Below are 13,293 nucleotides of genomic sequence, written 5' to 3' on the forward strand. Positions count from 1 at the left end.
GAAACTCACGGAAATCACTAAACGCAGCTGCTCCATTAGCAGTTTCCAGTACCGATTCCCATGGCATCAACAATGACAAGGTTAAACGCCTCCTCTCCTCTCCCATCTAGGATTCCAGAAGTAGCAGCCATTTTCAAACAGAGCCAGCAGCAACATGAGGTGGTCACGGCAGCAATCAGAAACGGTGAATTCAAAACGGATAAAAGGAATAATTATGGAAATTCAAGGCTAACTCAGATTGAGATAACAGCAAGAATGTCTTACAACAATTAGAAAGTAATAACAGAACGAAGAAGCTACGGCAGCGGTATAGGCAACTGCAACAGCAAGCTCGGAGGGTGGTAGAGCAACTTCCTCCTCCAGTGACGGCTTGGTGAGACATGGCAGCAGCAGGGTGCGACAACGGCGGCGCTGCAGCTCAGTAACGGCGACGCAGTGGCAGCTCGCGAGGATAGCAGCGGCAACCCACAGCGCTGACGGCGACGCAGCAAAGGTTCCCTCCTCCCTTGGCTCTCGCGCGGTTCTTCCTTCCTCCTTGAACAGCGACGACGGCGTCCTCTTCGTCGGCAATAATAACGGCGGCGATGGCGAGGCAGGCTGGACGTGGTGCAGCTTCGTTCACAAGGTGTGGGTGTGTGACAGAAGGAGTGTGTGTGTGCCGCGGTAAGGCTAAGGGAGAGCGGGTGAATCTGTACGCTTGTGATGAAGGTGACGGCGCTGAGGAGAGTGGGGGAGGGTTAGGGTTTGTTTGTGAATTTAGGAATTAGGTTTCTGAGTTAATTTTGGGAATTAGGGTTAGAAATTAGGATTTTATAAAAGAATATGGATAGATATGAATAGATATTTTGATAGAGTTGGAGGGTAGGATAATTTTAAAATCAAATGTACTCTATTAAAAATATTTAGAAACATTATTTATCAACATATTGCTAAGTTCAATCAATTATTTCCAATTTACATTATAAAATGAACATATTAGTCACATTTTTATAAAATATAGTTGAAACTCAATATTAATTATTCAAATCAAATGGTATAATTTTTCATTATTTTTCTATCACTAGACTTTAATTTCAATTTATAAAATAACAAATTATAATAAAAATTGTACATAAATATTAATTGACGTGAACTTAAAGTATTTATAAAAATTAATCTAATCATTTCTAATAAATTAATTTCTAGGAGTTCAAATTAATAACATAGTTCATTCAAAATAGAATTTATTTAAATTAAATTATACAATTATTTCTTATTTTTCATTTATCAAAATTATAATTTCAATTATACCAAATATCTAATAAAGATTATATAAAAATTCTAATTAATTTAAACTCCAATTATCATGAAACTCCATTTAATTACCTTTAGCAAAATAATTTTCTTAAAATAAATCACAAATAACTAATTATTTAATTTTCAAAAACTAGGGTTGTTACACTCCCACCCCCCCTATATATTATATTCGGCGCCCTCCTCATCACCACCATTCCACAACTGTTCTCCTTCTATCCCTCTTCTTTCTTCTCTTTTGCTTGCGGACAAGCAAAGCTCTAAGTTTGGTGTGTTTTACCCGTGATCACAAAAACTATTGTGTCTCTTGATCATGGCTCCTAAAGGGAAACAACCCAACCCAAGAGGCAAGAAAGAAAGCACTCCAAAGCCACTTTGGAATCAAGGGAAGTTCTTAACTAAAGAACATTCAGACCATTACTACAAGATAATGAGTCACAGATCAGTGATCCCGGAAGTTAGATTTGATCTGAAAGAAGATGAATATCCGGAGATCCAAGAGCAAATTCGAAACAGGAATTGGGAAATTCTGGCCAATCCTGAAACGAAAGTGGGAAAGAACATGGTTCAAGAATTTTATGCTAATCTATGGCAGACAGAAAGGCAAAGAATCATTGGAGCTGCTCTCTTCGACCATAAGACCTTAGTCAGAGGAAAGATCATTCATACCAATTCTGACAAGATCAGGGAGATATTCAAGATTCCTCAACTGAAAGATGACCCAGACTCCTTTAATAGGAAAATGATGAGGGTCAATAAAGGATTGGACAAGATCTTGGAAGATATATGCATCCCTGGAGCCAAGTGGACTACCAGCACGACTGGCATCCCAGTTCAACTCAAAAGGGAAGATCTGAAACCAGTAGCCAGAGGCTGGCTGGATTTCATTGGGCGTTCCATATTGCCCACCAGCAACCGTTCTGAAGTTACCATCAAAAGAGCTGTCATGATTCACTGCATCATGCTGGGAAAGGAAGTAGAAGTCCATCAGCTGATCTCATGTGAGCTATACAAAATAGCAAACAGGAATTCTAAAGATGCCAGATTGGCTTATCCAAGCTTAATTTCTATGCTTTGCAAAGATGCTGGAGTAAAGATGGGAATAACTGAATATATCCTAATTGAAAAGCCCATTACTGGAATATCAATGGTCAGACAACAGCAACAAGATGATGCAACCAAGAGAAGAGCACCAGAAGCCCTCCCAGAACTGCCCCAATTCGAATACTGGGAACATCTTGAGGCTTCTATTTCTAGATTGCAAGAAGCTATGGATCAAATAAAGGAAGAACAGAATAATCAAAGTAGCATGATTTGCAAACTGCTCAAGGAACAGGAGGAGCAAAGGCGTGATCTAAGGGAGCTGAAGCGCCAAAAATTAATCCATGAAAAAGCACCACACATATTAGAGGAACACCTACTCCCCGAAACAACAGGTTGCTGAGTTCCAATTTTTTTTTCCTTTCCTTTTCCTGCTTTTAACTTAGTGATAGGATAATTATAGAAATTTACCTTAGGAGATATTTAGTTTGTCTATTTTGATTTTATTTCCAATTAAGCTATCATTTATTTTTCTCATCATCATCAGGCATGAATAAAGTAGTAGATTTTTTTTTGAATAAAGAAGTAATCTATATTTTTCGAGTTCTTAATAATAAAAATTATAATTAATTACATGTGGTGGCAATACTTTTTGTTTTCTGAATGAATGCTTGAACAGTGCATAAATTGTACTTTGAATTTGATGAATATTGGCTCCTGAAAGGATGAGGAACACGAAAAATATTATTGATGATCTGAAAAATCATGAAATTGATTCTTGAAGCAAGAAAAAGCAGTTCATAAAAAAAAAAAAAAAAACAAGCCATGAGCACTAGCCAAGAGTAAAAAAGGGATCCAAGGCTTTGAGCATCAAAGGATAGGAGGGCCCAAGGAAATAAAATCCAGGCCTAAGCGGCTAAACCAAGCTGTCCCTAACCATATGCTTGTGGCATGCAGGTCCAAGTTACAAGCTTGAGACTGAGTGGTTAAAGTCGTGATCCAAAGCAAAAGAGTGTGCTTAAGAGCTCTGGACACCACTAACTGGGGACTTTAGCAAAGCTAAGTCACAATCTGAAAAGGTTCACCCAGTTATGTGTCTGTGGCATTTATGTATCTGGTGGTAATACTGGAAAACAAAGTGCTTAGGGCCACAGCCAAGACTCATAAAATAACTGTGTTCAAGAATCAACATACTACACTAGGAGAGTCAATAATACTATCTGAATTCTGAGTTCCTAAGGATGCCAATTATTCTGAAAATTTAAAGATACAGGGGGATGCCAAAACTGTTCAGAAACAAAAAGCTACAAGCCCCGCTCATCTAATAAGAATATGAGCTTCATTTAAAACTCTAAAATATTATTACTTCTTAATTTCTGCTAAAGCCTATTTTATTTATCTAGTTGCTTGAGGACAAGCAACAGTTTAAGTTTGGTGTTGTGATGAGCGGATATTTTATACGCTTTTTGGGGGTAATTTCATGTAGATTTTAGTATGTTTTAATTAGTTTTTAATAGAATTCTATTAGTTTTTAAGCAAAAATCATAATTCTGGACTTTACTATGAGTGTGTGTATTTTTCTGTAATTTCAGGTATTTTCTGGCTGAAATTGAGGGAGCTGAGCAAAAATCTGACTTAGGCTGAAAAAGGACTGTTGATGCTGTTGGATCCTGACCTCCCTGCACTCGAAATGGATTTTCTGGAGCTACAGGAGTCCAATTGACGCGCTCTCAACGGTGTTGGAAAGTAGACATCCAGGGCTTTCCAGGAATATATAATAGTCCATACTTTGCGCAAGGATAGACGACATAACTTGGCGTTGAACGCCAAGTTCATGCTGCTGTCTGGAGTTAAACGCCAGAAAAACGTCATGATCCGGAGTTGAACGCCCAAAACACGTCATAACCTGGAGTTTAACACCAAGAAAGGCCTCTACTCGTGGATAGCTTTGATCTCAGCCCCAGCACACACCAAGTGGGCCCCAGAAGTGGATTTCTGCACCAATTATCTTAGTTTATTCATTTTCTGTAAACCTAGGTTACTAGTTTACTATTTAAACAACTTTTACAGACATTTCTTGTACCTCATGACATTTTTTCAGATCTGAATTACATACTTTTTGACGGCATGAGTCTCTAAACTCCATTGTTGGGGGTGAGGAGCTCTGCAGCGTCTCGATGATTTAATACAATTCCTTTGTTTTCCATTAAAACACGCATGTTCTTATCTAAGATGTTTATTCGCGCTTAATTGTGAAGAAGGTGATGATCCGTGACACTCATCACCTTCCTCAATCCATGAACGTGTGCCTGACAACCACCTCCGTTCTACATCAGATTGAATGAATATCTCTTAGATTCCTCAATCAGAATCTTCGTGGTATAAGCCGGATTGATGGCGGCATTCATGAGAATCCGGAAAGTCTAAACCTTGTCTGTGGTATTCCGAGTAGGATTCCGGGATTGAATGACTGTGACGTGCTTCAAACTCCTGAGGGCTGGGCGTTAGTGACAGACGCAAAAGAATCAATGGATTCTATTCCAACCTGATTGAGAACCGACAGATGATTAGCCGTGCTGTGACAGAGCATAGGAACGTTTTCACTGAGAGGATGGGAGGTAGCCACTGACAACGGTGACACCCTACATAGAGCTTGCCATGGAAGGAGCCTTGCGTGTGTTGAAGGATTTCAAGGAAGAGTTGAAGTCAAAGGACAAAGCACCTCCAAAACTCCAACATATTCCCCAGTACTGCAAAACAAGTAACTCTATTGTTCTCGTTTATCTTTCCAATCAAATCTAATAATTCCAACTTACAATTTTAAACACTTTGACATCCTATCTAAGATTAATAAAATAAATATTGATTGCTTCAAGCCAATAATCTCCGTGGGATCGACCCTTACTCACGTACGGTATTACTTGGACGACCCAGTGCACTTGCTGGTTAGTTGTGCGAATCACAAATTCGTGCACCAGGCGATTTTTGAAAAATCCTTTATAAACCTCCTATAGAATCCTGCATGCCCCAGAAAGCTTCTGATTGCCTTAACATTGGTGGGTGGTGGTAATTTTTCAATTACTTCAACTTTAGCTTGATCCACCTCTATTCCCTTGTTCGAGATTTTGTGCCCAAGGACAATTCCTTCAGTCACCATAAAGTGACACTTCTCCCAGTTTAAAACCAGGTTAGTCTCTTGGCATCTCTTTAGAACAAGTGCTAAATGGTTAAGGCAGGAGCTGAATGAGTCTCCAAACACTGAAAAGTCATCCATGAAGACTTCCAGAAATTTTTCCACCATATCAGAGAAAATTGAGAGCATGCACCTCTGAAAGGTTGCAGGTGCATTGCACAGGCCAAATGGCATCCTTCTGTATGCAAATACTCCTGATGGGCATGTGAATGCCGTTTTCTCCTGATCTTGGGGATCTACTGCAATTTGATTATAACCTGAATATCCATCCAGGAAGCAGTAGTATTCATGACCTGCTAGTCTTTCTAGCATCTGGTCTATGAATGGTAAAGGAAAGTGATCCTTTCTGGTGGCTGTATTGAGCCTTCTGTAATCAATACACATACGCCACCCTGTAACTGTTCTTGTAGGAACCAGTTCATTTTTTTCATTATGAACCACTGTCATGCCACCTTTCTTAGGGACGACTTGGACAGGGCTCACCCAGGGGCTGTCAGAAATAGGATAAATAATCCCAGCCTCTAGTAATTTAGTGACCTCTTTCTGCACTACTTCCTTCATGGCTGGGTTCAGCCGCCTTTGTGGTTGAACCACTGGCTTGGCGTCACCCTCCAGTAAGATCTTGTGCATGCATCTAGCTGGGCTAATGCCCTTAAGATCACTGATGGACCACCCAAGAGCTGTCTTGTGTGTCCTTAGCACTTGAATTAGTGCTTCCTCTTCCTGTGGCTCTAAGGTAGAGCTTATGATTACAGGAAAGGTATCACCTTCTCCCAAGAATGCATATTTTAGGGAAGGTGGTAATGGTTTGAGCTCGGGTTTAGGAGGTTTCTCCTCTTCCTGAGGGATTTTCAGAGGTTCTACTATTTTCTCTGACTCCTCCAGATCAGGCTGGATGTCTTTAAAGATGTCCTCTAGCTCTGATTCGAGACTCTCAGCCATATTGACCTCTCTTACCAGAGAGTCAATAATATCAACACTCATGCAGTCATTTGGGGTGTCTGGATGTTGCATGGCTTTGACAACATTCAACTTGAACTCCTCCTCATTGACTCTCAAGGTTACTTCCCCTTTTTGGACGTCAATGAGGGTTCGGCCAGTTGCTAGGAAAGGCCTTCCTAGAATAAGAGTTGCACTCTTGTGCTCCTCCATTTCCAGCACCACAAAGTCAGTAGGAAAGGCAAATGGCCCAACCTTGACAATCATGTCCTCAATCACGCCTGATGGGTATTTAATGGAGCCATCATCAAGTTGAAGACATATCCTGGTTGGTTTGATTTCTTCAGTTAAACCAAGCTTTCTGATAGTAGATGCAGGTATTAGGTTGATACTTGCCCCAAGATCACATAAAGCTTGCTTCGTGCAAGTGCCCTCTAATGTGCATGGTATCATAAAGCTCCCAGGATCTTTAAGCTTCTCAGGTAAGCTTTTCAGAATGGCTGCACTGCATTCTTCAGTGAGGTAAACTTTTTCAGTTTCCCTCCAATCCTTCTTATGACTTAAGATTTCTTTCATGAACTTAGCATAAGAAGGTATTTGCTCAAGTGCTTCTGCAAACGGAATCTTTATTTCAAGAGTCCTGAGATAGTCTGCAAAACGGGCAAATTGCTTATCCTGTTCCGCTTGGCGGAGTTTTTGAGGATAAGGCATTTTGGCTTTGTATTCCTCAACCTTAGTTGCTGCAGGTTTGTTACCTACAGAAGTGGGTTGGGAAGCCTTTTTAGAAGGGTTGTTATCAGCACTTGTATGTGACTGATTCCCCACTGGCATTTGGATGCCAGTGGTGGGAGCTGGAGTGGCGTTAGACGCCACTTCCTTGTTTGTTACTGGCGTTTGAACGCCAGAACCATGCTCCCTTTGGGCGTTCAACGCCGGATTCATGCTTGTTTCTGGCGTTGAACGCCAGGAATGAGCATGGTCTGGGCATTCAGCGCCAGCTTTATTCCTCTCTGGGCTCTGACTGTCCTCAGAGGGATGTTGAGTATCCACTTGTTCATTTCCTGATTTCCTGCTGCTTTGAAGTGAGGTATTTAATGTTTTCCCACTTCTTAATTGAACTGCTTGGCATTATTCTGCTATTTGTTTTGACAGTTGCTTTTCTGTCTGCTTTAATTGTACTTCCATATTCTTGTTAGCCATTCTTGTTTCCTGTAATATTTCCTTGAATTCGGCTAGCTGCTGAGTTAAAAAGTCTAATTGCTGATTGAATTCATTAGCCTGATCCACCGGACTGAGTTCAGTAGTTACTGTTTTAGCTTCTTCTTTCATGGAAGTTTCATTGCTTAGGTACAGATGTTGATTCCTGGCAACTGTATCAATAAGCTCTTGAGCTTCTTCAATTGTTTTTCTCATATGTATAGATCCACCAGCTGAGTGGTCTAGAGAAATCTGAGCTTTTTCTGTAAGCCCATAGTAGAAGATATCTAATTGCACCCATTCTGAAAACATTTCAGAGGGGCATTTTCTTAGCATCTCTCTGTATCTCTCCCAGGCGTCATAAAGAGATTCATTATCTCCTTGTTTGAAGCCTTGGATGCTTAGCCTTAGCTGTGTCATCCGTTTTGGAGGGAAATAGTGATTCAGGAATTTTTCTGACAGCTGCTTCCATGTTTTTATGCTGTTCTTAGGCTGGTTATTTAACCACCTCTTAGCTTGATCTTTTACAGCAAATGGAAACAGTAATAATCTGTAGACATCCTGATCCACTTCCTTATCATGTACTGTGTCAGCAATTTGCAAAAATTGTGCCAGAAACTCTGTAGGTTCTTCCTGTGGAAGACCAGAATACTGACAGTTTTGCTGCACCATGATAATGAGCTGAGGATTCAACTCGAAGCTACTAACTCCAATGGAGGGTATACAGATACTACTCCCATATGAAGCAGTAGTGGGGTTAGCATATGACCCCAGAGTCCTCTTGGACTGTTCATTCCTACTTGCTTCCATGATGGAATACAAGGGATAATTTATATGTTGATTTTTTTTTGAATTAATTTTAAAAAAAAACGAAACAAATAAAAGAAATTGGAAATATTTTGAAATTGAAATTTGAATTTTTATATAAAATTTTCGAAAAAAAATAGTTCAAAATTAGTTAGAAAATATAATTTTTTTGAATTTTGAATTTTATGATGAAAGAGAAAAACACACAAAAGACACAAGATTTAAAATTTTTAGATCTAATGCTCCTTATTTTCGAAAATTTTTGGAGGGAAAACACCAAGGAACACCAAACTTAAAAATTTTAAGATCAAGACACAAGAAAAACTCAAGAACACTTTGAAGATTCACAAGAACACCAAGAAAAAAAAAAAGAAGAACACCAAACTTAAGATTTTTAGAAAACTTTAATAAAATTTTCGAAAATTATAAAAAGATTAACAAGAAAACACCAAACTTAAAGTTTGGCACAAGATTCAATCAAAGAAAATTTATTTTTGAAAAAGGTTCCAAAGCGTATACCCAATTATCAAGAATATAAGCCAATACTCTAGCCAATTGGGAGTAAATATAACACTTGTTCTGAATATTCCAATTAATGCTTTTAAAAAGAACACAAGTGAAACAAGAAAGGACACAAAGCAAGAAAAACTCAAGATCAACAAGAAAGATAAACAAGAACAACTTGAAGATCAATGAAGAACAAAGAACACAAGTCGAAAATTTTAAAGAAAAATATAAGACATGTAATTGACACCAAACTTAGAACAAAACACTAGACTCACGAAAATTAGCAATTAATTAAGAAAAATAATAAATTTTGAAAAGAAATTTTTGAAAAGAAACTATCCTATCAAGATTTAATGACTCTATAATAATAAAAATAAAAATAAATTATTCCTAATCTAAGAAATAAAATAAACTTTTAGTTGTTCAAACTCGAATAATCCCCGGCAACGGCGCCAAAAACTTGGTGGACGAAATTGTGATCCTTAAATGATGATTCTTTGGCATGTGCCAAAAAGAAATCTAACTCAGCACTTTCTTTTCACAACTCCGTTCAACTAGCCAGCAAGTGCACTGGGTCGTCCAAGTAATACCTTACGTGAGTAAGGGTCGATCCCACGGAGATTATTGGTTTGAAGCAAGCTATGTTTATTTTATTGATCTTAGTCAGGAGGCCAATAAGATTATTTGGATTTAATTGTAAGAAGTCAAAGTGTTTAAAATTATTAGAAAAATAAAAGAGAATCAAATTGTTACTTGTTGCGCAGTAATGAGAAATATGTTGGAGTTTTGGAGATGCTTTGTCCTCTGACTTCAACTCTTCCTTGAAATCCTTCAACACACGCAAGGTCCTTCCATGGCAAGCTCTATGTAGGGTGTCACCGTTGTCAATGGCTACCTCCCATCCTCTCAGTGAAAACGTTCCTATGCTCTGTCACAGCACGGCTAATCATCTGTCGGTTCTCAATTAGGTGAGAATAGAATCCATTGATTCTTTTGCGTCTGTCACTAACGCCCAGCCTTCAGGAGTTTGAAGCTCATCACAGTCATTCAATCCCAGAATCCTACTCGAAATAGCACAGACAAGGTTTAGACTTTCCGGATTCTCATGAATGCTGCCATCAATCTGGCTTATACCACGAAGATTCTGATTAAGAAATCTAAGAGATACTCATTCAATCTGATGTAGAACGGAGGTGGTTGTCAGGCACACGTTCATGGATTGAGGAAGGTGATGAGTGTCACGGATCATCACCTTCTCCATAATTAAGCGCGAATGAACATCTTAGATAAGAACAAGCGTGTTTGAATAGAAAACAATGGAATTGTATTAAATCATCGAGACGCTGCAGAGCTCCTCACCCCCAACAATGGAGTTTAGAAACTCATGCCGTCAAAAAGTATGTAATTCAGATCTGAAAAATGTCATGAGGTACAAGATAAGTCTCTAAAAGTTGTTTAAATAGTAAACTAGTAACCTAGGTTTACAGAATATGAATAAACTAAGGTAATTGGTGCAGAAATCCACTTCTGGGGCCCACTTGGTGTGTGCTGGGGCTGAGACTAAAGCTATCCACGAGCTGAGGCTTTTCTTGGAGTTGAACTCCAAGTTATAACGTGTTTTGGGCGTTCAACTCCGGATCATGACGTGTTTCTGGCGTTTAACTCCAGACAGCAGTATGTACTTGGCGTTCAACGCCAAGTTACGTCGTCTATCTTCGCGCAAAGTATGGACTATTATATATTGCTGGAAAGCCCTGGATGTCTACTTTCCAACGCCGTTGAGAGCGCGCCAATTGGACTCCCGTAGCTGCAGAAAATCCATTTCGAGTGCAGGGAGGTCAGGATCCAACAGCATCAGCAGTCCTTTTTCAGCCTAAGTCAGATTTTTGCTCAGTTCCCTCAATTTCAGCCAGAAAATACCTGAAATCACAGAAAAATACACACACTCATAGTAAAGTCCAGAAATATGATTTTTGCCTAAAAACTAATAATATTTAACTAAAAACTAATTAAAACATGCTAAAATCTACATGAAATTACCCCCAAAAAACGTATAAAATATCCGCTCATCAGTCTCTTATTTGGTGAAATTTTTAACAAGTGTATATTGAATGTAGTGAGTTGAATTGAATTTCTTGTTCATCATGATTTTTAAATCTATATAATCACATCATAAGGTCTTGTTTCTTTTTAATACTTTGCATTTGTTTGAGTTAACTTGACTTGATTCTCATCAAGCTTATCACTTTTTGTAACAAGCACCTTCTCATGTGATTATTTCCTTATTCTTGAAGATGAATAAGTAGTTTCTCTTCATCATTGAATTGGTTATTGTTTGTTGTGCTATTTTACATTAATTTTGCGCTTTCACTTGCACAATTTTTCAATATCCAATATCTCCTAAATTCAATTCACTCTTGTTGTAATTGCCTAAGCTTGCTTCGATTTAATTGATGCGTATTCATTTCTTGCAACTTAGGCCATTTAATTGAGGAACTCATGCTTAAATTTTTACTGTGTGGATGCCTTTTTAACCGACCATTCTGTGTGTTCCAACCGTGCACATAATTGGAATACACACACGGCTTATTTTTATCATACCACACTATTATGCAAACTTCCTCAATTAAATGCTTCTTTTGTCTTCTTTTGGCTACAAGTATACATTGTACTTGCTTAATCCGTTACCTTTTTGGTGCCATTTACCTTATGATTCTTAATTATACTCTATTCATTCTTTCTGAGGATGAGCCATGAAGGAAAACAGCCGGTAGAGGAGGAGGACACCAAGGAAGGAGATGCCGAGAATGTATAGGACTTGGCAATCTCCATGCAACCCGAGGCCCTGCATCCACCAGCTAAAGGTGGAGTGCTTTAAAGCTTCTCCCCCTCCCCCAGATTGTGTTTGTGCATGTAAGACTGTGCAACGCTTAAGTGTGGGGGAGGATTCGCCACTTTTGGGACGTAAATTATTTTTTCGAACACTTTGCACTTTATTTTTGTTTCTTTTTATTATGTTTCTTGTAGATATTTAGAGTGCTTTTGACTGTTGCATTGCATTTTCTTCTAGTATATATATATATATATATATATATATATATATATATATATCTTAGTTTATTTCTAGTTATTGCATTGGCATTTTTGCTTTTGCATGGTATATATTTTATACATAGAAGTTGTGATTGGATGATGTGAATAGTATAGCACTTAGTCCAATTTTGTCCTAATTGTTCATGTTAGTTTTTGGTTGTTGAAAATTAGGAAGAGAACTAGAAAAATTTTGAAAATTGCATCCGTCACATCATACATGCATATAGGAAATAATTTTGGTGAAAAACAACAAAAACTTTCAAGAATTTTGTTTTAGGGCGTTCTATTGAATTGATTTGGAAAATTATTTTTAAGCTTGCTTGAATGAATTTTTGTGGAACATAGAAGAGAGATAGAACAAAATACCCTGTGAGTTTTTGAGCTTATATTGAGTGGTTACACATTCTAACCACAATTTTTGGTCATTGTGTGCTATGCTCCTTTTATGATTGTGATCTTGGTTTTACTTGATTCTTTATTTCCAGTTTTTGATGTTTTGAATGCATTTAGCATAATTGAGGCCATTATTTCAATTAAAGCTTACTCACCCATATGTTCTTACCCTTGCATCTGCCCTTGTTAACCCCTTTTGAGCTTTTTAATCCCCGTTGTTTGTAATATCACCACATGACAACCTTAAGCGAAAAACTATGAATTGCATCCTTGATTAGCTTAGGTTGAGAAGTGTGTTTCAATTAAGTGTGGTGGAATTTTTGGGCAGCATTGGTGGAGAAAATTTTTATTTTAGATCTTCATTGAAAATTTTGGAAAATGGGTGCATTCATGTATCAATTTTCCTTAACTATATGCATTTGTCCTAGAAAAAGAAGAAAAAGAAATGAATGAAAGAAAAAAATTAAAGCAAAAATGGGACAAAGGTTGCCCCAAAGAAAAGAAAAATGAATAAGAAATGCATATGTGGATTTGAATGGAAACCAAGGCATGAATGTGTGTCAAAAGAAAGGAATGGAAAGTTAGGTTGCATATTTTGTGATTTGGTTGATATAGGTTGAGTTGGATACTTAAACTAATCAAGGATTCAATCATTTTAGTCCACTTGGCCATATCTATCCCACCTTGACCCTAACCCCATTACAACCCTATAAAGACCTCATGATACTTGCATTCATGCAACACATGGTTATTGATTGTTAGATGAAAAGAAAATCCATGAAAGCATGATTAGGAGTAGATTTGAGTGATTAAACCCAAAACACTGAGCG

The 13,293-nt window shown here is 38.1% G+C and overlaps 1 protein-coding gene across 1 annotated transcript in view; it reads right to left on the reverse strand.

Moving 5' to 3' along the window:
• Positions 1-228: 228 nt before the first annotated feature.
• LOC130966569 (uncharacterized) overlaps positions 229-13,293 on the reverse strand; it is a 47,344-nt gene continuing 34,279 nt past the window's right edge. The window contains exon 5 of the mRNA XM_057891383.1: positions 229-612. Coding sequence (XP_057747366.1) covers positions 229-612 — 384 coding nt within the window. The remainder of the gene's footprint in view (positions 613-13,293) is intronic.

The sequence above is a fragment of the Arachis stenosperma genome, chromosome 3 (genome assembly GCF_014773155.1).
Source record: "Arachis stenosperma cultivar V10309 chromosome 3, arast.V10309.gnm1.PFL2, whole genome shotgun sequence".
In the NCBI taxonomy this organism is placed as follows: domain Eukaryota; kingdom Viridiplantae; phylum Streptophyta; class Magnoliopsida; order Fabales; family Fabaceae; genus Arachis; species Arachis stenosperma.